At 45.6% G+C, this 26,917-nt stretch overlaps 2 protein-coding genes across 2 annotated transcripts in view; one reads left to right on the forward strand and one right to left on the reverse strand.

The window, feature by feature from the left end:
• Positions 1-1,589: 1,589 nt before the first annotated feature.
• iqgap2 (IQ motif containing GTPase activating protein 2) overlaps positions 1,590-26,917 on the forward strand; it is a 35,234-nt gene continuing 9,906 nt past the window's right edge. Inside the window, exons 1-25 of the mRNA XM_056593369.1 lie at positions 1,590-1,918; positions 4,569-4,668; positions 9,786-9,942; positions 11,312-11,389; positions 12,174-12,250; positions 14,466-14,533; positions 14,822-14,935; positions 15,193-15,371; positions 15,963-16,050; positions 16,329-16,492; positions 16,608-16,695; positions 17,097-17,260; positions 17,419-17,579; positions 17,851-17,975; positions 18,090-18,253; positions 22,229-22,319; positions 22,480-22,647; positions 22,941-23,083; positions 23,627-23,797; positions 24,155-24,238; positions 24,368-24,439; positions 25,510-25,579; positions 25,673-25,881; positions 26,146-26,289; positions 26,455-26,618. Of these exons, the coding sequence (XP_056449344.1) occupies positions 1,873-1,918; positions 4,569-4,668; positions 9,786-9,942; positions 11,312-11,389; positions 12,174-12,250; positions 14,466-14,533; positions 14,822-14,935; positions 15,193-15,371; positions 15,963-16,050; positions 16,329-16,492; positions 16,608-16,695; positions 17,097-17,260; positions 17,419-17,579; positions 17,851-17,975; positions 18,090-18,253; positions 22,229-22,319; positions 22,480-22,647; positions 22,941-23,083; positions 23,627-23,797; positions 24,155-24,238; positions 24,368-24,439; positions 25,510-25,579; positions 25,673-25,881; positions 26,146-26,289; positions 26,455-26,618 (3,089 nt within the window). The 5' untranslated portion in view covers positions 1,590-1,872. The remainder of the gene's footprint in view (positions 1,919-4,568; positions 4,669-9,785; positions 9,943-11,311; positions 11,390-12,173; positions 12,251-14,465; positions 14,534-14,821; positions 14,936-15,192; positions 15,372-15,962; positions 16,051-16,328; positions 16,493-16,607; positions 16,696-17,096; positions 17,261-17,418; positions 17,580-17,850; positions 17,976-18,089; positions 18,254-22,228; positions 22,320-22,479; positions 22,648-22,940; positions 23,084-23,626; positions 23,798-24,154; positions 24,239-24,367; positions 24,440-25,509; positions 25,580-25,672; positions 25,882-26,145; positions 26,290-26,454; positions 26,619-26,917) is intronic.
• Positions 18,788-20,918, reverse strand: f2rl2 (coagulation factor II (thrombin) receptor-like 2). The gene is made up of 2 exons (XM_056593371.1): positions 20,537-20,918; positions 18,788-19,933 (listed from the first exon to the last, which is right to left on the reverse strand). The coding sequence occupies exons 1-2, from the start codon at positions 20,601-20,603 to the stop codon at positions 18,879-18,881; spliced, it is 1,122 nt and encodes a 373-aa protein (XP_056449346.1). The 5' UTR covers positions 20,604-20,918; the 3' UTR covers positions 18,788-18,878.

Here is a 26,917-nt window from a genome sequence, read left to right on the forward strand (position 1 = left end):
TGTGTCGGTGAGCTGCTAATGTGTAACAGATATTTTTAGACGATATGTTTTTTAACAAAAAAAAAAGAATATATATAGGATTTGTATTGTCAGCAACAGCAGTTGCACTGATATTAACCAGTGTCAAAACAAAGCTACTGGTCTGTGCAGCCCTGTCCATACTATTCCATCAGAAGATTGCAGAATAACATGAGAACTGCATCTATATTTTTCCAAGTGTGTTAAAAGCTTGACATTTAACTTGTGAATCTGTTGTATTTAAATTATTTATTTATGTATGTATTTATTCATTTAAATATTTATTTATTTCAGGGTGGCATGTTATTAATTGGGTTTCTGGTTTTGCTGTTATGCAGCGAAATTGTATGTGCATTTGTGTGCGTGCGTGCGTGTGTGTGCGTGCCTGTATGTGTATGTGTGTATGTCTTTGTGTCTGTTTGTAAATCTGTTTGTGTATGTGTGGATGAACGAGTGTTCATATACTATGTATGAGTGTGTCCTTGTTTTTGACCACGTTTGTGTGCAAGGTGTGACTGTGTTTGTGTTGACAGTGTAAATATTGTACATATCAAAGCTGATATAGGTGGAGTTCTGCATTCAGTGTGTGTGTGTGTGTCCCTCAATACAATACAATCATGCGGTGTCATGCTTGGCCCAAGCAAGTGTTCTGTAATACTGTGTCAATTGTTGTACATCTCTGTGTGTCCATGTCTCCGAGCTTCATTCTTCTAAACAACTATGTGTGTACAAATTTGCATGGATGTAGAAAGAAACGTCTTTCTTTTCTGCTTAACCTTGTGTTTCGTATTGTAAATTCGCCAGGCAGACGATAAAGGCATAATATGCTGATTGATGTTGTAAGAGGAAGGAAATGTGAATGTATCACACTTGTAAGTTATTTTCCCCATTTTATGCAAGTCAACAAAGACGTGTGACAAGGGAGTTTGTGAAGTTGTTGTGAAAGAAAATAAATGGGAGAGAAGTTGCTGAAGGCCTGGACCCGTTTCAAGGTTCCGAAGGGTGGAAAAAAGAAACGATTATTTTCCATGTGTTGCTATGTGAATACAATTATAAATGGGAAAGCAAGCAGAGATTACAGATGACTACTTGGTATTAAATAAAATTCCAAACTGTTCACAAGCAGTTCATGTGATTTGATTTGCACATTTTACAGCTATTGGAAATCATGCTGTATATGTTTAACGCATTTATTAACATGTACAAATATTTTCATGTTTAATCTAAGATGACTCAATTATTACAAGGAAATGCATTCATTATTTATTATTTTTACTAAAACATTGTATTGCAACATGTAATGCAATGTTGCAACAAATTGATGCTGCCATCTAGCGACTGATATCGGAAATTAATCAAATGGCTAATTTTGAATCAATATCATATTAATTTCATTATAAGCATTGTAATAGGAAAAAAAAACATCGAAAACCTAGAATTAAATATTTGTTTATATATATTGTATTATAGAGGATGTTACAAATTAATTTACAACCTACATATTTGCTAAACCCAAGCAGGCTGCAGGATAAGCAGATATCTATCGCCACTAGATGGAGCCAACGCTGAATAGTTTTGCCCCGTCAATCATTTTATTGGAGGGCGCAGTGGTGGGAGCGGAGAAAGGTAGTAGTAAAGGCGTTCATTCAGCAGGGGTAAACACTGGGCGCTATGGAGATATATTTCAGCAAACTTGCACATTCATCCAACTTTTGACACCTCTTTGACTTTTGAGTGGGGGTCCGAGCAGCAGCCTACAACTCCCCGGCTGACCCTGAGCTTTACGGTACTCACCAGCGCCACTCGCTCTGCACTCAGTCGGTATTTGAAGTTTGGTGGAGGAAACGAGGCAGGATGTACCATGAAGAACCCGCCAGCGTACAAAAACCGCGTTATGGAAGTAAGTGTCGAAGTTTCTTTTTCGTGTAAATTGTGGGATAACGTAAACTATTTGAACCTCCTAAACGGCAAGTAGAACTGAAGCTGATGTTAAACTAACGTTAAATCCAAGACAAGAAGAATCGTGATCAGGAACAGGTGCTTCACCTGGTTGAATTTATATTTTGAATAAATTTGTCATTACAATGTTTTATAAACAACATGTCCTATATTCCCTGGTGACGGCAGACTTTATGCAATTCGGATATTGGTAGTCCATTTATATCTTTCTGCGGTTTGTGTCAAAGTGTGGTTCTGCAGTGTAGCCCAACACTAGAAAGCCCTGTTGTTTTTCATAGGTTAACTGGTTTCATAGGTCATTGGAATCTGTGTGTGTGTGTGTGTGTGTGTGTGTGTGTGTGTGTGTGTGTGTGTGTGTGTGTGTGTGTGTGTGTGTGTGTGTGTGTGTGTGTGTGTGTGTGTGTGTGTGTGTGTGTGTGTGTGTGTGTGTCAAACGTTTTTTTTCATAGGTTAACTATTAAACTGCAAAAACTTGTTGAGAAGTCGACAGCTATCCTGAACTAAAGGAAGTTACCACAAAAAACTGTCTTAAGCCTGCTGTTAAGTCAGCACTGAGTGACATTTGATTAGAGGGCAAAGTTCAACTTTGAGAGAGTTGAAATCAATCGTCACTCATCAATACTTCAACAGGCTACTCTATTAACCCATGTCAAGACAAAAAATACTTGCTTACTTAACACCATTTAGATCAGCTGACATGTGAAAAGGTATACTGTCAGGGAACAAAAAGTTGTTTGCCTAAAGTCTAAAAGGTTTGAAGAGAGTTTGGTCAGCTATCTCTCCCTTTACATTTGTCTTGTGATGTTTTGATAGTCTTTCAAACCTGATGAGTGTAGCCCTCTGTCATAGAGAACAATTGTCTCAAGTGTTATGCTAATATCTGATAGTCACAGTCAGTCACAGACTATGTCACACGCTAACCATGTTATGTGGATTTCCCCACGAATGGAAGACCTATAATCTCAGCCCTATTCTTGAGTTGTTTTCCTGGGGAAACCAAACGCAGATACAACAGCCCTCAGCCAAACTTGCATATGAGTCATTATCACAAGAGATTCTAAGTTGTACTCAGTGAACCTTCGACAAAGACTACACAATCATCCAACATTTAAGAATAGGCCTATAGGCAGCGCCCCTTTGCTGCAAGAGTGCACTTGGCCTCTTCCAGGAAGTGTGAGTCAGTGTGGGGGTCCACGCATGCAGGGGAGCCAATACTTCAGAACCGGGCATTCACACCCCCTCGTACTGGCCAGCTGTGTGTGTGTGTGTGTGTGTGTGTGTGTGTGTGTGTGTGTGTGTGTGTGTGTGTGTGTGTGTGTGTGTGTGTGTGTGTGTGTGTGTGTGTGTGTGTCCTCCTTGCATCTCCTTGTAATTTTATCTGCAGGTATGTGTTTATTGCAAAGTCGGGTCATCTCTTTGTCTGAGTAAATCACAGATAAACCTATACAGGCCTTTCCCCTGACTTGGAAGCATATACTCAACTGGACCACATTCACCGAAGCAGTGGTGCGTAATCCAGTCAGAGGGAACAGTGGTCTGTGACTCAGCACTCTGAGCTTCCAACTGCTCCTCCACTCTGCCAGAAGTAAAGGGATTTGATTGGATTGGAAGGCAGAGGGAGGGAGGCCGGGGGGGGGGGGGATGAGGCGTGGTGGAGGTGAGGTGAGGTGGAGCTCATTAACCTGCAGCTAAAGGTCAACGCTCAGCAGAAGTCAGGTGTAGCTCCTCATAGACCACACTGGGTCAAATAGGGTTTATTGGAGCATCAGATTTAATGCAGTCTCCGACTAATGTTTCGGTTTCTAACAGTCATAATGAGATTGCTTGTGAGCATTAAGTCGTTTTTTCGAAACCTGCTTGAATCTGGCCTGCATTTAACGTTACGCTCACAATTATATTTCTCAAATGTTATTGCGCAGGAATGTTTTGCGTTGATTGAATCTCACAGCCGTTAAGCTAAAGATAAAATGTCAATTTGCCTACCTTAGTTCGACTAAGTCACAAGAGCTTTGAATATCATGATAGTTTTGGGTTTTCTAACAGACAGGTGTCAGGTATCTTTCCCAGATGGGGTGGTGACAGACAGACCATAGCTAATTGGATGTGTGCTGCCCCTACCACCTTGAATCTTGTTTTTGGAGGCAATTCCTCATATAGGCCGGGTTACAGTTTTCCTCTGGAAAGCCTTTCATGTGAAGTTGGCTGGAATACCATCATCGTGGTGTGTATTGCCCTTATTTCAGATCCACAACCTAAATATATAGTTCTTATAAATCATATGATAAACTTCCCTCCTCTTTCCATGAGTCAGTTTTGCCCTTTTTAAAGTTGACATATTATACCACCAGGTGTGAGTGTGATAGCCGTTGCAAGAAATTGGAAATCTGCCTCTTCTGCCATCACAAGTGGGCGTGTCCACCTGGATGTGTGCTGGATAGATCAGTCTTACCAATTTACTCCCCAACACTCCCCAAAAACGGCTTGCAACGGCTACTCACACTCATACCTGTTGGTATAATAAGTCCGCTTTTAATAGATAGATCTCTACTTTACATATAAAAAGTACCTCACACTCTGCTCGCTTTTCGTAGCCATCCAGGATGACGAGAGGACGTCCGCGGAGGAGATGGACGAGCGCCGGCGACAGAACATCGCCTACGAGTACCTCTGTCACTTGGAGGAGGCCAAGCGGTGAGTCATAAGGAGACCAGCGCTGGCCAATGGCAGGGCCAGAGGGTAGGGCGGTGTGGACTCCCGGTGGAAGTCTCAAAGGCTACTGAAAGCACATGTGAGCTGCTGTCTTAATAGGTGATTCTGGTCGGAGATGGAAGAAAGCATTACAGTTAAAATTGCCCTTGTTGCCCTCTTGGTAACCTGAAAGAAAGAGTTGTATATTTAATGATTACTGCAGTGCAAGCACTATAGATTATTGTTTGCAGTATTTGATTTTAGTACAGAATATTGAGGTTCATCGAAATGCACAATCCTAGTTATAAAATGTCAACATTTAAAGGACAAAAGAGAAACGCCTGATGATATGATGTCAGACTTGATATAGGCCTAATTGTGAAACCTGTGATATCTGTCACAGTGCTCAGGGCTGAAACTGAACCACTTCCTGCCTTTTACCCAACGGCATCCAATTTAACAGGAAGCATGTTTTTCATTCGGTAAACGTGGGGTGGTTGTAGCCATTTTAAACTATTTGATGAGCTTTGATGTGATTATAATAAGTGTGACTAGGCATGACCACTGAATGCATCAGCATGGCCTGAGAGAAACTACCTTCCTACTACTGTACTAGTATTCCCTACCATATTTTGGGGCCATTACTACATGTGTGTGTCGGCTGACTGCTAAAAGGTCCACATAGCTTGGTCCCTATATAAATCTGTCTACATGAAAATGTTATGTTGCAGGTGGCTCAACTGCCGTTTTGATAAAGGCACGTCATTGGCTGTGTCCAGTGGCGCATGTGAAAGTCACATTGAGCTGGCTTCCTGATACAACTCATTGTTCATGCATTTGTTTGTTAACAAATCCTAACAAAATGGAAAATTTTCAAGATTTATAGCGAAAGAGTTCTGTCTTTGACTGAATTTAATCAGACACCATCAATTAATCAGCATGGGGCAACAGTGTTCTAAAGGTCTGTTGGTGACCCTTGTAGAAAGGACAACAATTTTTATATTTACAGCAACCATAGTTGTTTTTGACATTGACATTGGTCAAACCTGTTCTAAGACAGTAGTCTTGATGAGTAGTATATTTTTCAGTCTCAGCACTGCTGAGTGTCCCTCTTCTCTCTCCTTTGAGGGATGAAACCTCTATTCTAGGAAAGGTGTCAATCGGGATTAGGATTAGTGCTAATTTCTGCCGACTTTATGGATTAGGCTCGGCTCAACTGGCATCAAAAGCCAGTAGTACTGACTCACTCGCTCTGATTGTTATCACATAAGCATCCTCATTTGTGTCCATCATAGAACGGTAATTTCTAAGGGGTTTACCAAGTCCTCATGTGTGCCTTTCAAAATAAGTGTAAATGCATTATCATCTTAAAGAGACCCTTCCTACCTACCAGTTGCACAACTGCTTTATATGAAATCATGCAACCCCTGCTACAAATGAACATTTATTCGTTTCTTAGATACCAGGGGAAAAAAACCATTCACCATAATTTGCCTGACTTTTAATTTGGGATGATTAGCCGATGATCATTCAGAAGCATATGTTTGGGCTACATTCCCTTCAATCCTACCTTTGCTGAGTCCCACTTTGGCTAATGGCAAGCAAAACAAACCCTTTTACCCTTTGAAACCCCCTAAGAGGACGAGACCTGAGGTCTTCATCTTTTACATTTAGGGCATTCATCTTGGGGGTCTGCTCGCTACCTTTTTAGACGGATATGATCGCCGGTGCTAGGGTCCTGAGAGACGGCCTGTTTTGTTTAGCCCGGTCAGTTGCAGCAGAGACAATGACAGGAAAGCCTGTTTGGAGGAGGAGGGGGACACAAACATATGGAGACCAGGGGGAAAGTTCTGACTTGATTTCTCACTACATTGTTGTTACTACAGGAAGTCCTGCGTGTCCTGTCATCCAGACAGGACGTACTCATTCTCTAACCAACCTGCTATTTCACAGCCCCTTTCCTCCTGCTATTCCTGTTGATTTTTGAATAGATTAATAGATAATCTGATTTATATTGGTCCTGATTGATCCTACATCAATAGAGACTATGGAAACCACTATTTTAAGTTATTTGTTGTCTTGGTATTGGTAGGAACATTCCTCTCCTGGAACTCTGACTTTGCCCATCATAGTTTACACAGACACACAACAACACAAAGGCCATTGTCTATAGTTGGTCACAGTTTCAATTACAGGATATTTTGGGATCTCTTCTCTCTCTCCTCAGTTTCATGAAGCAAAATGTTATATCTTGGCTCATTTTGTTCTATCTGTCTGGCTACACCAATAGTATGATTTCCCCCCTTTTACCGGCCTCCCTGAGATCGAGTCACTTTCCAAGCCATTGGATTAATGTCGCCTCACGTAAGGGCTGAAGAATGCCGATTCTGGAGCAGGTGCTGACTCCAAAACGCACCCTGCCCCTCTCAGGATTCCCAGTCGACGGTGCCTTTGCTCTGTGTGAGATTATGTTTGTTTCTTAACTTAATCTTCAGGGCGTTCAGCCTGACTGCTCATTGTGCTTCAGTGAAACATATTTTTGTAGCGGTGTGTGTTTGCAACCTAGCTGTTATCGTTACTGGAAACTGGCGCATTTTCAAGGGCCTAACCACATGAACCTAAACGTAGTGGGATCTCTTACTTCAATATTGACTTTAGGAATTGGATTCCTTTTTTTTTTTATGTGTCAGTAAATGGCCACTGTGCTCCCCAAATAGTTAAATGCTACTGTGATTTAAGGGCCCATGTCGTTCTGTGTTGTGTTGGCTGCAATCACCCCCTACTTACTGCTTTAGCTGACAGCGGTGGTTCCGGTGATGTTGTTGTGCTTGTTAAGGGACATTCGCCACACACACTCCACTAGATATCTGTTGACAGCGCATGGTGCGATAGTGTTTTCTCCCAAAGTGCTGACACATGTTTGCAGACACTGATCTGAACGGCCCCTGCACGTCCTTAATGAGAAGTGTGTGTGTGTGTGTGTGTGTGTGTGTGTGTGTGTGTGTGTGTGTGTGTGTGTGTGTGTGTGTGTGTGTGTGTGTGTGTGTGTGTGTGTGTGTGTGTGTGTGTGGTGTGGCTTACTCGGGTAATGAACTCATGAGTGAGATGACACACTAACTTAACAGAGCTCAAGTCCCCCCTGTCCCTGGCTGGTGTCCACATTAACATGGAGATGGCTAGCAAATACCTTCTCAGACGAGTCTGGGGAGACTGTCACTGAGGCAACCTGGAAAATATGGTCTCACTTCCAGGCAGCAAGCTAATATCTAACAGATTCGCACACGGATGATGAGTCACTCAAACTCGCAAATCATTAACAGACGCTAAGAGTACAGGTTTTTTCTGTAATGCCACAGTGAATAACCCGACGGAGCCCACCATACTTATGTGATTTGGACTTTGACCGTGGCGTTATCATCTATTTTTTAATGTAGGTCATGTTGCTCAGTTAGTCTATTGTAAAAATTGCATTCCATTAGCACATCAGTGATGTGACTATGCTGATTTCCATGCTCTCCATCTCCCTGTCCGCAGTACTCTTATTTCTCGGCAATGACGGCACTTTGGTGTCCCTTCTCTCACCCCAGCGCACACATAGCAACATCCCTGACCTGCCATTCAATCATCAACCCGATTGTGATTTCAGCACACTGGGCCCTGCTCTTTGGCCTGCTCTTTGGGGCATTCACAAAGGCTTTAAAGAGTTTTACAGACTGGTCAAATATTACCAATCAAGTCTAAAAGCAGCTTGCAAAAGAACTGCAGGAAACAGTGCACATGGACAGACGATAACGGTGCCCCAATAACAATACCCATACTGGCCCTTGGGCCTCTTGGTTACTCCCAGCCACAGCATTTCCGTATGTTAACTTAATGAAAAATGAATGAATGAATGAATGAATGAATGAATGAATGAATGAATGAATGAATGAATGAATGAATGAATGTTGCATAGGCTGCTGCATAGGTTACATTCATGAGCTCTTGGTTACATTGATGAAAGTCTCTGGAAGTATTCTTAAATACAGCCATTAGCTTATTTAACAAGCACTCATGCTTTGGTAACCAGTTCTCTTGGATAACTTTAATGTTCATTTGCATGCATATCAGGAAACGAGGCATTCGATCGCTTTGCACCAAGGCATAGCTCTTCAGACATCCCATAATCCCTTGTTGAATGTCTAAACATTGATTTGTTAAGTGAAGCACGCTGAATAAAGAGCTACAAGATGCTGTCCAGTCGTCTACAGAGTCTACCGGAGGAAGGATTGAGGAATTGAGAAAGGAGTTCAGGGTAAGGTGGTATAGTATGTCCTAATAAGGTCATATACAAAGGTGAGGAGAGCAGGGTGTGTCCATCCAGTGTCAAACATCAGCCGAAGAACAGGATGTACCGTGTCCGTGTAGGGTCACATCTAGGTAACCCCGGGAGGGAAGGAATGTCGATTAGGTAATTACTCTGTAGACAAAGCTAATGAAGCAGTGCATTATTACCAAAAACAACTCTTCCTCATCCATGAGGTACATGACGCTTCTCCACTAATGTACTCGCATGCCATGGTCAAAGGCATGACAAAATAATCGTATTCCTCACTCTATACTTCACTTTGTATAATTGTACACAAGGGGCTTTCTGATCTGTTGGCTTTTTCCCTTTGAAGCAAGCGCTACGTCAGGTGAAGGAAAAACCAATATTGACTCCCGCTGGGTATGTGTGTATGCACCCAGTCGCTGGAGAGCTAGCTCGCGCTGCTTTCTCTTAGATCTCAGCTAGCAAGGTGAGGACAAGATAAGAGTTTGTTGTTTGTTTATATCCCCATTGTATCCATGGTGATGAAGGCAGGTAAAAGTCAACTTGAACGATCAATTGCATAGCGTCTGGAGGTCTGGAAATTGCAAAAAATTGCTTTCATATTGTTTGACCTTGATTCGTTCCCTGATCGTTACCCCGGTCTTTAGTGTCACCCTCAAGCTTCTAATAACTACTTGAAACTAGGTGTACCCCTATCCAAGGCGTCGTTGTTCCTTCGATTGGTCTTCACTGCTGTGTCCACCGGATAAGCCCCAGCGAGATCCTCGTCCTAACGGGACCTTCTCTCTGTCCTCTGCCTCGCTCTCAGGTGGATGGAGGCCTGTCTGGAGGAGGACCTGCCCCCCACCACCGAGCTGGAGGAGGGGCTGAGGAACGGCGTCTACCTGGGCAAACTCGCAACCTTTTTCGCCCCCAAAATGGTGTCCCAGAAGAAGATCTACGACAGAGACCAGACCCGATACAAGGTGTTGTACATGTCCGTTTCCATGTGATCTCTGTCTCCCCTGGCCATAGTCCTGTCTCTAATATAGATAACCCCTGGTGAGGTTAAAGGCCTCTACTGACACGCCGGTTAACCCCTTGGTGGGCGTTTCCCGTGAATTCCTCAATAGACTTGCCAAACGGGAAGCTTCTGAATTTAGATCCTCCATGTCGTTACTTCCTGTTAACAACCTCGGATTGGGAAAGCCATGGCGTTGGGAAACACAAGGACATGTGACCTGCTTTGGCAGGCACTTAAAGTCTAAGCAAGTGAGGCGGAGAAAACAATCTAAGCATACCATTTTCGTTATCATTGATGTTGCAACCACACAGATTCTACGTTCTGCACCTGCAGATGTCATCAGCCGTGTGCAAAGTCAGTTCATGAAATAAGGTGCTTTTTGAGGATAGGGAGGGATTCTGCGGATCCTATACCTGCAGGTCTTCTGATGTTTTTTGAAGATAGGGAGGGGGTCTTCAGATGTTTTCTTTTAGGATCGGGAGGGCGATTCTCTGGCTCTATGTAACCCGCTCCACCGGCGGGCTAACAAACATGAAAGGAGTCCGGACTGAGGATAGGTGCCACACAGTTGAAGCAGTGCCAGACGCTGTTCATTAGTGTGGAGGGGTGGGGCGGAAGGGAGATGTGAATGATGCTGGAGGGTGGGGCTGATCCGGAGACTGCCTAGAAGGCCAACTTCAAGGATTTGAACTGGGTGTGACCTGCCACTGGGAGCCAGGGGTTTGACGACGTAGAGAGACGTGATGTGCGAGCTACTGCTGCTGCTGCTGCAGACTGAGTACTACGCAGAGGTTAAAGGTCCCACGACATGCCACCAGGTGTGGGTTGATTAGCCGTCACAAGCCATTTTGGAAATCTGTCCCTTATGACATCACAGGTGGGCGTGTCCACCTAGATGTGTGACGGATAGATGAGCAGCGTTTGCTACAGTCCACTGGGTAGGCTGGTAGACTGATCTGTCGGGCACACATCTAGGTGGACACGCCCACCTGTGATGTCATAAGGGACAGATTTCGAAAACTGCTTGCAACGGCTAATCACACCACACCTGGTGGCATGTCATGGGACCTTTAAGCAGTGCATGCTGGGAGCCAAGCCAGTCAAGCCTTTCATGTGAAATGAGACCGTTCCTGATGGTATATGTAGAGGATTTTGGGGTGCATGATCAAATCCGATCGGGATGTTTGCCTTGGTTACCTGGGAAATTTGCTTGATATTCCAGACCCGATTAACATGCCGATATGGTTGAAGTCCTGAATGTTGTTTAACCCCTATTGTGTGTCTGAAGGCTCATATCAATGTGTTTTTTGTTCTATCGTTTCTTATCTCAGAGCACAGGGCTACATTTCAGACACACCGACAACACTGTGCATTGGCTCCGGGCCATGGAATCCATCGGGCTGCCCAAGGTGAGCCGGCCTTGCTGGGGTCGGGGAGTCACACGGCGTTCCCTGTCTGTATTCCCTTCCCATCTCATTAACGGCCCTTTTTGTTCTAAATGTGTATCTGTGCAACTTTAAAATGTGCCTGTGTTCCATAGGTTTTAACAAGACCTCACATTAGCAATTCAAAAAAATACTTTCTTTTATTATTACACACGAAGCGATTAAGTGATTATGCCAAACTCTGAGAACGAGTGGTCTAGCATTTGGATATTTTCCTATGTCATGGGTACACACATGCAGTCACGCACACACGCACACCTGTTATTGGTGCTGTTATTTGGCCAAAACAAATGGTAAACATTGACACATGTAATCGAGACGATGGCGTGCAGTCCTAAAAGAGTGGCATTAACACCAATCCATCTTTTATGAGCGATGACAAAAGCCTTTTTCCCTCAGGAGAGTTACTGGAAGGAGTTGTGTTCAGGCGGACACGTTTCAAATCATTTTGTGTAAGAGTTTAAGTTCAAGGACTGCTATCATGTTTCCACACAAACTGGTCCATTCCGTATGATTCGGCGGTCACAGTGAAACAACAAGCGTGCATAACGTTGATCTAATGCTATAATTGTTGGCTGTAATGCATTGTCTGCATTCAGCCTCTCTCCCTCTCGCTCTTGGAATGCAGGGAAAGTGTTTTGATGGACGTGGGCTGTCCCCGTTCGGCCGCGGCAGATAAAGAGTGTCAGGCTTCTTTAATACCGGACGGCCGATTAACGCCTCGCTGCCTCTGGGTTTCTGCTTTCAGATATTCTATCCAGAGACGACCGACGTGTACGACCGCAAAAACATGCCCAAGGTGGTCTTCTGCATACACGCACTGAGGTGAGGGGGGGGTGGGGCGTGGAGGCCGCAGACACGGAGTCACGAAATAAGTCCTCTCGGAGGGTCGAGAACAAGGAGTTTTGAGGATACTTTCCTCTTCTGTTTCCCTTCACTTGGCTCGAGAGCCAGATAAGCCGCGTGGTTCTAATCTGTTTGAATAAAAGCAGGATGTTCACCCTAATCTTTCCTCAAGGTGCCACACCTGTTAAGTCCCGGTTATAATTGTGTGTGGAAGAAGGCTCGATCACGTCAGTGCGATCGACCGATTTTAAAGTGATGCCTTAACGTCTAAAATAATAGCTAGTAATAACGTAGGATACCGAAAGGTCTGACATCCCGCTCTCTGTCTGTATAAGACGGTTCAAAGCACTGCTGGGCAAGATGACGATGACTTTAATTTTCCATCTAATAATAATGTTGCAAGTCAACACATTATTAAGTCAGGGAACTGTTGCCCCATAGCATCTCGATCTTGGCAAACATCATGGTTGTATTTAAGCTAGCTTGCCTGTCACTTCTTCAACTGTCCCACCTCCTCTTCTGGATAGCCCTAACCTGGTTTTGTAATACAGTAACGGGAATGCTAATCCCTCACTGGGAAAATGCCTTCAACCTGGATAATCCGCCTTTTAAAAGAGCTAAGCTTTGCAGGCAAAGATACTCATTGAGATTCTCTTGTAATGCAATGTCAGGAACTTAAATGTGCTGAAATGACATGAAACAGGAAGTGTGTGTTTTAAGCATTATAGAGCCGTTCTAAGGTGACCATCAGATTTTTCATAAAGCAACTTTTGCTCAGAATAACTTTTTTAAATAGCAACAATCCCCCACAGTACTGGCGAAACTCTCGAGTGGTTTGGAACTCACACACACCGACACACACACTTCTGTAAATCTGAATTTAAGGATGTGGGTATGTAGTAAACATTCTGTTCACCTTCTAGCCTCACCCTAACCAGTTGACACCTTGGTGTACAACTCTTGTGACTGAAAGTGGCTCTGTGACATTGACCTCCTAGCCTCTTTCGAGTAGGGGGTCTCGTTGCGTTACACCACCAGGACCTGTTGATGTTTTCAGAATTTCATCTCAGCCAGCCCTACACAGCGCGATCTAACACTGCCATTATGTTCCCCCCCCCCGCGCCCTGGTTTCTCTCTGTTGTGCCATTTTCGGTTACCTCCCTAGAGGCTCTGCTTCCTCCCCCCCCACCCCCCTGCACACGTGCTCTTCCTTCCTGGTAGTCCGATCTGACTCCCATGGCGGGCCGAGGGCGGGTGGGAGGGATCCACACCTCTGAACACAAACATGCAGGCTGAGGGTGAAGACATTCATATACAGTGAAGCAAGAAGGAAACCTCGCACAGAGCACTGGAGATCAGAGATCAGAGGCCACGGGACACAGATACACACAGCCAATGTTCAGCGTGAACCGAGCATGAGAAGGCTATGCTTTGTTTGCTGTGTGTATTTAAACTCTTGGAAATGCAAGGCCACCAGACATGGAGCCCAGATAGGTTTTTCGCCGTAGTCACAAACTGCTTTTATGATGGTATAATAAACGTTCTGTGCTGTTCCTTTCATATCCGTAGCACACTGTCCACTTGTGTTCCTCCAAGTTGGATTGTTATTTTCCTTGGGGCAAATCAGCTGATGAAATACAGAGCATGCACTTTCATCATGCTTCCCCCATTAAAACACTCCTCAGTCAGCTGTTCAGGGCCTTCATAAACACATCCATCAAACATGAGTTCATAGGTTTGTCTACACAGAAATATACCTTGCATTTAATCCTATGGCTCCCCAAGGAGAGACTGTATTTATTTAGTTATGATCACACAAGTCTGGGGGCCAAATGTTGTATTAGCCAGGCTAGAGCTCACTGTCCATTGAGAGTAGTGGTGCTGTCAGAGCTGCCCCAAATCTATAATGCATGGCTGTTTATCACATTCCTGATGAAAGATTGATGAAGTTTCCAGTCACCGGTCTGTTGCACTCCTTGTTTGTAGTGGGAGTCTATGAGATAGAGCTCCAGCCAACCGGTGCATTTCCACACTAAAGCGGACACTACCCCCTTCTGGGCATAGTGGGGCATTGCTGGGGTGTTGAGATTGACTTCTAACTGCTTACTAATTCTTCTACCTTGACAAATGATGAATCACTCATTAGTTTTTTTTCCCTTGATGATGTTTTAATGCTTTTGTCTTTGTGTTTCAGTTTGTACCTGTATAAACTGGGCATTGCACCACAGATACAGGACCTACTGGGAAAAGTGCCCTTTACTGGTAATTCAGATTAAAAAAAATATACCAGTTCATAAACTTGTCCAACACAAGGGTTAGAGTACCATATAAAGCGCTATATAAATTTCATTTATTATTATTATTATTATTATTATTATTATCTGCATGCCTTCTAAAATAGTTGTTAACCTAAACATTGTCTATTTTCTGAAGATTTCATTGAAAAATTATGAAATTATTTCCTGTATAATAAATATTATTAAAGCATGAATTTAGTATTGACCCCTGGGCCTTGTTGTGCTCTGCGTTCGTGGCGTCACTGTCCATCAGAGGAGGAGATCAGCAACATGAGGAGTGAGCTGGAGAAGTACGGCATCCAGATGCCAGTCTTCAGCAAGATAGGAGGCCTCCTGGCCAATGAGCTCTCAGTGGACGAGGCTGAACGTAAGTCGCATCCTTCGATTGGATGGGGTGATGAGCACATATGATATAAGGGTTTTTATTTGCTCGATGGCTCCCCACATTGTTTGATGTTGTAGGGAATGACTATGAACAATGTCACATACATAACTACATTACTTTCTGAAACCGTACTTGGATACAGACACCGGTCGGGACGGGGAAACCACTGCGTCAGTCTCATAGGGCGCCCCCTTGCAGCGCACCTCCCAGACCCTCTTAACGCCCTCTTTCCTCCACAGTGCACGCCGCCGTAATCGCCATCAACGAGGCGGTGGACAAGGGCCAGGCGTCGGGAACCCTGGCCGCGCTGATGAACCCCAACGCCATGCTGAAGAACCCTCAGGAGGCGCTGGCCCAGGACTACCAGGACACCCTGAGCCGGGCCAAGGCCCACAAGGAGCATCAGTCCTCAGGCCGGGTAGGTCTGCACTCACACCCCGCACCTGTGGGCGCGCCACAGTCCTCCCTGTCGAGGATCAGCTGTCTTCTTCCAGGAGGATTCCATAACTTCATGGGAATCTTCCGGATGAAACCGCTTATTTTCGCCGTTATGTCGGGACGTCAGATTCCGATTTGATAAAAACGGATGAGTTGGAGTTGAGTGATGAGCGGGCGCTGGGCTCTGACAGAGCAGGCCTCTGCTGAGCCTCTCCTCTGGGCTCCTCAGCACATTCCACAGGCTGCAGTGTCAGCTCAACTATACCAAACATTCCCCCCCCCCCCCTCCCACACGCCCTCGCCCCACACAATCCACAGTCACTCCTCTCGTTCTCCTTGCCAATTCTGTACCAACCCCTCATCTCGTATCTGTAACGCCCTGAATCTAAACAAACGGGATTTGGTCACATTGATGCGGTTTTGGTTTTGCTCAAATTCAATGCATTTCAGAATGTATTGACATGTACACAAATGATGCGTTTTTGATGAATCGCCTCGAATGAAGGCTGCGTCCAGGTGTTAAGTGTTGTGCGTGTCCCCCCCCCCCCCCCCCCCCCCCCCCCCTCCACAGCGCTCCTCTGTCTCAACAGTAGAGAGGGATGTTTATGAGGAGCTGTTGACACAGCAGGAGATCCAGGGCTGCACCGACCTTGTCAACGGTGAGAGATGGAGCATCGTGTATATGACCTTAATACATTTAAACTCCACAGGACGCCCTACTGTGAAGTCAATGCATTTCTTGTGTAGACCCCTTGTTATACATTTTTATTCTACATGCCAATAAATCAATAAAAAATGTAAAACAAATTGAATAATTGAGTGAATATATTCTATAATATCTTTTAATTGTTCAATTCAACAAATCATTTACAATAGTTTCTCATGATCCGGGAGTGTCTAAATCATAGAGCAACGTGTTTTCCCCCCGGACCTCCAGTCCAGGCAGCGGTGAGGGATGTGAACCAGGCGGTATCGGCCCAGGACGAGGCCTCTCTGCTGTCCGGACTCCGACTGCCGGCCCTGGCCCTGCTGGGTGTCCAAGACGCCAACTCCCATTGGTACATGGAGCACTTCAGCAACTACAGCCAGCATAAAGCCAAGGTATGGGGAGACTGGGCCCCAACAGGAGAGTTAGTTATACCGGGTAATAGATGGATGGGTATTAGTGACTAAACGCCTGATCTCTGATCAACTGAGGCTGCTGCTCTGTCTGCAGGAGGGAGGGCAGGTCATGATGCTGGAGAGAGAGGAGATCCAGAGAGTGGTCAGCTCCTGCAACGACTTTGCTGAGGCAGAGAAACGCAGTAAGTGTGTTTGTGTGTGTGTGTGTGTATCTCAATAGTTCAACATTTAACCGTAACTAGTCTAATTGGTATTTTGGGGGAGCAGGACAGCCTCGTATAGCGGGGGGTGGGGGAGGGACGGGGGAGTAGCTCTTGTGGTTCTGGGGTTCGACTCGGAACCAGGGAGAAGGTTCTGGGTTTGACCCCCAGTGTCCACTGCACAACCTGGCATCCTTGAGCAAGATGTCAAACCGCTACCTGCTCCTTCTTCTGTCTGAATTCCGTGTAAATTGCTTTGTAAAAAGGCCTGCGAAATTTGTAGTGAACACTCTCAGTTGAACCCTCTTTAGGTGGTTCAGTTATTTGATGTTTGGTGGATCAAAAATGTAACGCTGATCATCGAGAATCGTCCCTCCCTGCAGAGCTGGAGGCCATCGAGGCCATCAACGTGGCCATCCGGCTTGGCGACGCGGAGCACACGGTGGAGGAGCTGCTGAAGCCCGAGGCCCAGCTGCCCATCGTCTACCAGACGGCGGCCAACTTGTACCAGGCCGAGCTCTTCAGCCTCCAGCTGCAGGGCGGACGGGTGAGATGAGAACCCACCACAGCCACCGCATCTCTAGGGACGCTTCGGAACAGACAGTCCTTCAACAAGCCAAAATTGGAAATAGTTTGTGCATGAGGCGAATCTGGGAAATATGCACCCTTAGTGTTCACACGTTGTGCGTGCATGTGTGCTCTCAGTCCGGCTTGAGCCACGAGGAGCTGAGCGTCGCCGTGGAGATGCTCTCTGCGGTGGCGGTGCTGAACGAGGTCCTGGACACCAAAGACCCCCAGGCCGTGACGGAGCAGCTCACAGACTCCCCGCTGGGCTTCAGCAACATCGACCAGGACAACCTCAACAGGTAGCGTTGGGACCCCTGGTAGGGCTTCGTCCCCACTCGGGAACACCTTAGTCTGGTGATCCTGTCCCGCACTGTCGATGTGTCCTGTGTATCTCTGTGACTTCAGAGCCACCATAAAAGCCGAAAATAAAACGAATTCAAGAACATCACTTTAACAACATTTATTACCTTTTGGCTTGACAAATTCATTTTCTAGCAATTAATTTGGGACGAGCATTTCTAGCACTCTAACCACTTTTTTTCTCACGTGAAACCTGCGAATGATTCACAGATATGCGGACACTCTGATCAGCCTGCGGGCCGACGCCCTGGGCGAGGGCAAGGAGTTCCTCACGTGGAACGACGTCCAGAAGTGCGTCGACACGGTCAACGTCCAGGTCCACGAAGAGCACGAACGTAAGCGGCCGCCACTCCATTGTCTCAGACGCTTAGTCCAGCCGGCACCTCAAGCTGTCGCACATTTTGTTCACGTGGCCGTTGAATGTAACGTCCCGCCTCTTCCCCCTCCAGGCATCATCGCCATAGCGGAGATCAACGAGGCGCTGAACTCGGGGGATTACGAGATGACCCTGGTGGCCCTGCTCCTCCCCACGGCCAAGCTGACCGGGGTGAACCTCCCCACGGCCAAACACTACCACGACGTGCTGCAGGACTCCAAGAAGCTCCTCTGCCAGGTAAGGTGCTGATCGCTTTAGAGTCAAAGCTGAGGGCCTGGCTCTGTCGTACACACTCTAACGCTGGAGAAACCTAAAGTCATGGAGAATGAGAGAATGAAATGCCTGGACTGATCTTTTCTCTGCGGGATGGTCCATTTACAGCTTCCGATTGGTTACAATGGTGAAAGAGTCAAAAGCTTCTTAGATGTGGTATTTATTTTGTGTCTTTTTGTGTGTACAATAACATCGGTGCATCACAATCACAATATCAGTAGTAATGCCTATCTTTCTCGATACTTGTTTTCTATTCACATTCAGAATTTGCCTAAACATCAAATATACTGCATTAAAATACGTTGTTAATAGCTTAAGTGCAAATGTTCTCTGGTTCCCTGGACAACAAGGGGAAAACAAAAGAAAGCCTCAGTGAATCCAAAACCTGAGCAGAACATAATGTTCTCGTTTCCACTCCAACGAGTTTGTTTTTGCGGTACCCCCTGCTGTGCGAAAACAGTGGGTCGAACGAGGTGCTATTTAAGACTTTTGTTCACACACACACACACACGCACGCGGGGCCCACGCGCACGCACATCCCGGCGGTACATCCACACAGCTGTTCACAAACAAACAGGCACAGCCTGCTTCACATTATGACGGCGGGCCTCCGCAGCGACACCCGCCCGGTGCTGAACTTCAGCCTGGAGGCCGGCGTCTTGGACATGAGCACGCACAGGAAGGGGTCCAGGCAGCTGTGGAAGCAGCACAGACACACGGCCAGCCGGTAGTGGCCGTACAGGCCGTCGCCGCCGCCCGACAGCAAGCGGGTGTAGTGGGCGAGGTGCAGCGCGCCGCTGGGCAGGAAGCACGCCATGAAGATCAGGAGCACCAGGCTGCTGACCCGGATGAACGGCGCCCAGTCGCGCAACGAGCGCCCCAGGTGGTAGATCATGGCGGCGTGCGTGCACACGCACACGGCGAAGGGCGCCACGAAGCCCACCCAGACCAGCGCCAGCCGGTAGGGCACCAGCCAGGCGTGGGAGCCCTCGCCCAGGGGGAGCACGTCGTGGCAGGAGACCACGCCCAGCCGCGGCACCACGTAGCTCTGCCGCACCGCCAGCTCGGGCACCACGGCGGCGGCGAACAGCAGCCACACGCCGAGGCAGGCGACCTGCGTCAGGCCTCGGCGCGGCAGCCGGCGGTACAGGAAGGGGCGCACCACGGCCAGGTAGCGCTTCAGGACGATGCAGGCGATGGTGTGCGCCGAGCAGTAGATGTTGCCGTAGAACAAGGCGGTGACCAGCCGGCACGCGGCCTCGCCGAACACCCAGCCGTCGCCGCTGAGGTGGTAGTGAACGCGCAGCGCCAGCGACGCCAGCAGCAGCGTGTCGGACAGCGCCAGGCTCAGGTAGAGCAGCGCCGGGGTGAAGGTGCGCGCCTTGACCCGCAGGAAGGCCAGGATGTAGACGTTGGAGGGGATGCCCACCGCCATGGCCAGGATGTAGCAGGAGGGGATGACCCAGGAGCTCACGGCCCCCTGGGTGTAGGCCGCGGCGGCGTCCCAGGGGTCCACGCCCAGCTCCGGGGGGAAGGAGAACGACCCTCGCTGGGAGGTGCAGTTAGTCTCGCAGGGGTTTCCCTTGAAGGATTTCGGGTTAAAACCGCCAGTGGTGTTATCCTTTACTTGATCGATGTTGTTTCCTGTTCAGGGAGAGATAAGCAAAGAAGTTATTTTAGAAAAAATATATAGATAAGAAATTTCTCCTTAAAATCATGTACTCTTATTTTTTTATTTATTTTTTCTGTAGTTATTATTTTTGTTTAATTTGAATGTAATGTTTTAAACGACAGCTGATCAATTGTTTTGTTTTATAAGAACTTGCACTGAAAACATTTAGAAAATCATTGAACCATTTAACAAGTAAATAAACCAAAAAATAATTGGCTAATTAATGTTTAAATAACAGTAGTTTGTAATCTTCTAAATATTAAATGCATTATCACTATTATCAAACAATTTCGTTCATCATACTATTATCACCAAATATTTAAATGAGGCTTGTTCATTTTTGGTACCAAAAACCTTGTTATTGGTGTTAGATCATCAGTTATTCTGAGTCTGATGAGGCGAAGAAAAGCAAACCACTACCCTGGTAAGCACAGATATGCCCGTAGTGGCCATCAGCTACAAACAAAACTTTTGACTAAGTTTAACTAAGTTCTCAAACATGTTCATGAACTGAAGCTCAGCTGTCCACAAATCATATAGAGTAAAGGTAAAACTGGATCAAAGGTGTGACTTACCTTGATCCTGAAGAGTTCTCCATGCCATCAAACAGAGCAGGAATCCCACAAGCTGGGTCTTGGCCATGTCGCTCCCTCTCACCCGCTCTCATTGAACTCACTCAACAACGATGGGAATTCTCCACTGGTGAACTTTATCTTTGTTTCCCATTTTCCTACCGTCGCGCTACAGTACCTCCATCCTCTCTGTCTCTGGTGCTGTCTGAGGCCCGGGCTTCCCGCTGATATGAATGTGGATGTTTTTGTGTGTGTACGTGAGAGTGAGAGCCAGCTAGTGAGGGAGAGAGAGAGAGAGAGAGAGAGAGGGAAAGAGAGCGTACAATACATTGGACTGGTTTCCTGTTGGGGCTTGATAGCTGAATTCCTGCCTGCGTCATACATGGTTGACTGACTCAGGGGAGTCTGGATGGGCAGATTCTGTAACCGATTATGGACAGCTGTCCCACAATTGAGTTAGATATTGCGTACTAGGGTTATTTCTGTAATTCTTAGGGTGCGGTTATGTGTCATTTTTGGTTTCCTCATGTCATTACCTCATTTCTTGTGAACTTGTTTAGCTGGAGAGCTTCAGCTCACTGTTCCCTTTTTTAAATTTAAATTTAAAATAATATATTTTTTCAATGTTTTCTGTTCCTTCCTTTCCTTCCTGGAGGCCGTTTAGAGGGGATACACCCCATTTCCTCTTCTGACGTTTTCTAAAATTAGCCTGAGAGGCCAGCCTCCTATGGGGCTTCATAAACAAGTGGGCTGGAGCCTCATCAGACGTTTTCTTTTTTTACCCTCAAAAATGTGCCCGGAAGCAAGTGTTTATGTCTTCTGATGTCAGTGCCTTGTCCCCTCGGGCCTCACCTTTGTACAGAGGTCAGATGGAACTGTTCTCATTGTGTTGGGTGCTGTCCTTTTTCATACAAAGACTCTCTAAAGCCCCTTTCACACATAGTTAATGGGATAACCCTTGGATAACCTTTCAGGCACTGCTGGTGATTCGTCTTGTTTACACATGCAGCTACGTTTTGGGACATTTATGTTTTGCGCCCTTTCAAAAGTTGCCTGGATATATCAGCAGATGGCAATATTGTTACTGCATCTCCTGAAAATTATTTGCACGTTAACTTCTAGAAGATTCAAATACTCCTCAGCAGAGTGTTGTGATTGGTTGGCTTGCTCCACCTGAGAGAGTCTTGCGTCAGACAGATGTAACCCTTGTCTTGCCTCTCCCGGCAATATTACTGCTCTCTTCCACAACACAGTCAAACCGGCAGTGATCTGGAAATGTTGCCTTGTCTTGAGCAGGCCACCTGCTTGTTTTCCCAGGATATCGATCCATGTTTCCATTCACACATGAACTTATGCAGGATATCTTTTGGAACATTTCAGGGAAAGACTGCATGTGTGAAAGGGGCTTATAATTTTCTTTCTCTTTGTTGCCTCGATTTAATTATTGGTGCCATTGCAAAAACTGAATAAGTAATGTTTTTGAGAATGTCTTTCTTCACTGACCCTCAGTAGTGTCCTCACTCTGTATAATCATTTAAGAGGTTGGTTTTTTATTAGCTTTGTTGAAATTGTTGTTTCCTTACATTAATTTATGTTTATCTTTAAGCTGGCAAGATGGGACGGATTAGTTTTGTTATTGCGCTTGTCTTATCGGCAGACAGATAATTGCTTTTGTTGTTTTGTCTCGCTCTGCAGAATTCTGGCGATGAGTCAGCAGTGCTATGGCTGGACCAGATACAAGAAGCCATACAAGCAGCCAATCAGGACGGAGAAGAGGCCCTCGTGTGTACGTATACAGTCACATGTCCCACCCCCGTGGCTTTTTTTTTGAAACCCCAAAACGTTTCCCGCACTTCGTTATCTCAAACGTCACCGCACCGTTCGTTTGTTATTTCCCATTCTCCCATTCTCACCAACTGTCACTTTAAACCCCTCGTGCCTGGCAGTGGCCTCGGCGGTGGCAGAGATCAACAGGAAGGTGGACCAGGGGGTCCCCGAGGACACACTACAGGCCCTGCAGGCCCCCGGCGCCGCACTCAGGGGAGTGCTCCCGGAATGCGCTGACGCCTACCAGACCGAACTCGCCCAGGCCCAGAAGGACCCCGCCGACACAGGTAACTATGGCGGTCAGGATAATCTATTAGTTTGGGTCATTTGTAGCGATCCATGAGTGCGATGCCTAATCCCTACCGGATCGTTAATGTATAACATGACAATCACTTTGCTTTGGCTAGAACTGACTGCTGCATGACTAAATAGTAAAATAACTAAATCGATTTATTTACCGTCTTCGTTAGGGCTACCGGCCATTTCGACCTTTGAACTGACACACGGCTGCTTTCCTTCACCCGGCAGCCGTGCAAAACAAACGGTTGTTAAAGCGTGCATTCCCTGCCTCTCCTCCCAGGCAGCAGTGACGGCGTGTGGATCCGGCACTGCGTCAAGGACAGCTATGACTACTACTACAACCTGGACAGCGGAGAGGGCACCTGGTTGGAGCCAGAGGGCTTCCAACAAAGAGATGGCCAGCTCAGTAAAGAGGAGATCCAGGTACTTGGATCTGGCTTATACCTGCTAAATAACACTATGGGAACTCTTAAGGGTTCAGTTCCAATCAACTTTATTCATAATGCATTCAGCATTTGTTTCATATACTTTATTTGGTTCAATGTGCTTTAGATAGTCAAACATGAGGTCGTCTCACAAAGCTGACTTTTGATGGCCGTGATATTCATAGACGGCTGGCAGACGAGCTTGAATCTGGGTTTAACAGTCGATTACATTTCTTTGGCTTCAAATTTTGTTCGACCAATCCTGTTGCCGGAGGCAGGGATCTAAAACTCGTTATTGGAAAACACAATTTCGGGTGATGGTGGTTATCTGTAAAAAAGTGTCTATGCAGATGTCCATTCAACATGAGCAATCTGCATCAATACACTTATGAAAATCCACTTCTAAAGGCTTCATTCAAGTTTTGTGAGGCAAAATATCTGCGTAACAAACAGGAAACTCTGTGTAAATCCAGGCCTAAAAGTCCTTGTTAGTGGCCCACCATTTTAATAATGGGTAATTGATAATGTTTCCCACCTCTAGACTGTTGTCAACTCCGTGACGTCGGAGTTCAACAGGGAACAGCTGTGGTTGGCCAATGAGAGCCTGGTGACCTTGCTTCAGGCCCGGGTCAGAGGTTACCTGGTCAGGAGGGCTCACACGCAGCGGATGGAGTATCTACGGCAACAAGAACCGCACATAGTCCGACTACAGGTACACCATCGGAGAGTATGGATGATTACTGCGAATAGTATAAAATAATACAGCATTTAATCCCAGGAGTCCCAAATTATGCTCATTGTGGTTCTGTACTATACATATGAATAGAATCTCACATAAGATAAAGATGTATGTCGCTTTTATTTATGTTTTGAACAGTAAGTAAAATTGTCTTCTACATAATACACAATTTTAGAAATGCACTAACCATTTAAACGATTTTTTATAGTTTACACAAACTATATTTTATAACCCAATATCTCCCTTCTGTCAACTTGTATGATTAATAACAAGTGAGTGAGAGGATTTAACTGTCTTTTGATTGTTACTTTATTTCTTATTTTCCTGTAGGCGTGTCTGAAAGGGTATAAACAGAGAAAGCTGTATAAAGACAGACTGGCCGTTTTGCAAGGCAATGTTGGATCGGTGGTCAAGGTAATTAATTTTAACTAGGAAAAGCTTCCTAATGAGCTTTTCCACCTATTTCCTGCACACATGAAATGAATTGCATCTGCATGACCTGTCAAATATGGCCCAATTGAAAGACACTTGTTTCCTGTTCAGCTCCAGTCGATTGTGAAAATGTGGAAAGCCAGAAGCAAATACACTCAGAGGCTGCAGTATTTCAGAGAACATGTGAGTCACAGGATTTCTCTCCAACTTCCCCGAAAAAAATTATAAAATCTATGGATAATGTATGATTTATGTATTAATGCAGTGGTCCTCAATTATTTTCTTTCATCACCCCCCCTAGGAGTCAGAGATTTTTTCACGCCCCCCCTGAATTGAAATAATATTGAGAACCTGCTGATATTGATCTATTTATCTGTACAAAACCACTGTATGAGTTTGCACCAGCATTCTGCATGCAATCATCTTATTATCAAAATAGATTAATAAAATTAACGTAAAACAAATTCTAAGATCAGTTTATTAACTCAATTTGTAACATTTAAACAAGACTGCTTAGTCTGTGTGAATCTCAAAACGGAGAAACAAGCAAATGGGGTTTCACTGGGGTTTGGATTTAATTCAAAATATTTGTAAACAGTAAACATTGGTCACTTGTCAGCTTCATCAGCTTATTCCCTTTCAAAAATATATATGACTTATAACCATAACTTTTTTGTGTACAACAATATTTAATATTAACTAGAGCTGTCAGTTAAACGCGTTATTAACGGCGTTAACGCAAACCAATTTTAACGGCGTTAAAAAAATTATCGCGCGATTAACGCAATTAATTTATTTAAAAAAAACAAAGAAGCAGTAGCCTGACTGCTATGTTCAAATGACATTTGTTCAAAGCAGTCGTTTAATTGCACTATAGGCTCTTTTTTTTGTATCGTCCTGTTTTGAACAGTATTGTTATCAATAAAAAATCATTTGCACAAGGCAAGCTGATGCACTTCACCATGTTGATAAGAGAATCAAAATGAGAAGAATTATGGGACAAAAAAATCAAGGGATATTTAGCATAGAAAAATAATTTGCGATTAATCACGATTAATCGTGAGTTAACTATGACATTAATGCGATTAATCACGATTAAATATTTTAATCGCTTGACAGCTCTAACATATAATTCAAATAAAATAAAATGAGTAATTAATAAAAAAATAAAAATAAAAAGTGCCCCCTGTCACCTCACGATTTGAGAAGCACTGTATCAATGTCTTCCAACACTTTTTTGATTTTGCTTCCAGGAAAAAGAGATCGTGAAGATCCAGGCTTTCCTTAAGGCCAACAAGGCCCGGGAGGACTACAGAACGCTCAGTGAGTCAGCCCTCCTTCCCCTTCCCAGCCGCCTCTCTGCATGTTATCCCCTCCTGGGGTCGTGACCCCTTCATGTGCCTCTGCCCCTCACAGCCGGAGCCCAGGACCCGCCTCTCTCTGTGGTGCGCAAGTTCGTCCACCTGCTGGAGCAGAGCAGCCTTGACCTGCAGGAGGAACAGGAAGTGACACGTCTGCGGGAGGAAGTGGTCACCAAGATCCGATCCAACCAGCAGATGGAGAAAGACCTGAACCTGATGGACATCAAGATCGGCCTGCTTGTGAAGAACCGGATCACTCTGCAGGTTCCTAAGACTCTTGATAAACACTTGTGTTCATTGCTTGAATGCAATGATTGAAAGCCATCCTTAAAGGCTTATTAGGGCCGTGATTGGTCCGCTCACTAAAACTCGACGCAGAACTAAAACAGGTTCACGACTGCTTCGAAGCGACCTTGTGGTGCGTCGACGAGGAACCATAATCAGCCCTTTAGCCTCGCACTTTTTTTTCAATCATAACAATGCATTTCCTTCTTCGTCGGTGCTGTTGTGTCGGTTTCCGGTGGACAGGACGTGGTCTCGCACAGTAAGAAGATGAAGAACAAGAAGAGCAACGAGGAGCCGGACGCCGCGGACCGCTATGGCATCAAGGGCCTGAGCAAAGACAAGCGCAGGAAACTGGAGGCGTACCAGCACCTGTTCTACCTGCTCCAGGTGAGCCCCACGCCCGCTGGCCCTAAGCAGCTCATAGTGTCCCTCTCCAGTCACTACACTCTCACAACTGACCCGGTGGTTGAGCGAGTAGGGTGACCTTGTCATTAACCTCTCGTTTACATGCTCATGTTTACCGGCACACGCCTCCTCTGCTCGCTCCCACAGACCAACCCCTCCTACCTGGCCAAGCTCATCTTCCAGATGCCCCAGAACAAGTCGACCAAGTTCATGGACACGGTGATCTTCACGCTGTACAACTACGCCTCCAACCAGCGCGAGGAGTACCTGCTGCTGAAGCTCTTCAAGACCGCCCTGGAGGAGGAGATAAAGTGAGAACCACCGCGCACGTACCACGCTTGTGTTGTTTCAGTTCTTAAGACATTAGGGACTTGTCATTAGTTAGTTCTTCTGATGTGGCCTTTCTGATAAATCCTCTAATGAGGTCGTATAGGGTTAATAGCGGCTTTCGAAAATGTTGACTGAAATGGCAGTCCTAAACGACACGCGAGCATTTCAAATCTAGAGTCAAATCCGTTGCACAAACCCGACTACAAGAAGCAATCAAATAAAAGGTTAACACAACAGTTAGTTTTTATTTTATTTTTTATTTTTTGATTTAAGTGTTGGT

The sequence above is a fragment of the Gadus chalcogrammus genome, chromosome 6, assembly GCF_026213295.1.
Source record: "Gadus chalcogrammus isolate NIFS_2021 chromosome 6, NIFS_Gcha_1.0, whole genome shotgun sequence".
In the NCBI taxonomy this organism is placed as follows: Eukaryota; Metazoa; Chordata; class Actinopteri; order Gadiformes; family Gadidae; genus Gadus; species Gadus chalcogrammus.

Bases quoted from the DNA above. Each gene is read 5' to 3' on its own strand.
- f2rl2 (XM_056593371.1), bottom strand. From the start codon at position 20,603: ATGGCCAAGACCCAGCTTGTGGGATTCCTGCTCTGTTTGATGGCATGG. The intron at 19,934-20,536 runs GTAAGTCACACC...CTCCCTGAACAG, and splicing joins GAGAACTCTTCAGGATCAAG to GAAACAACATCGATCAAGTA.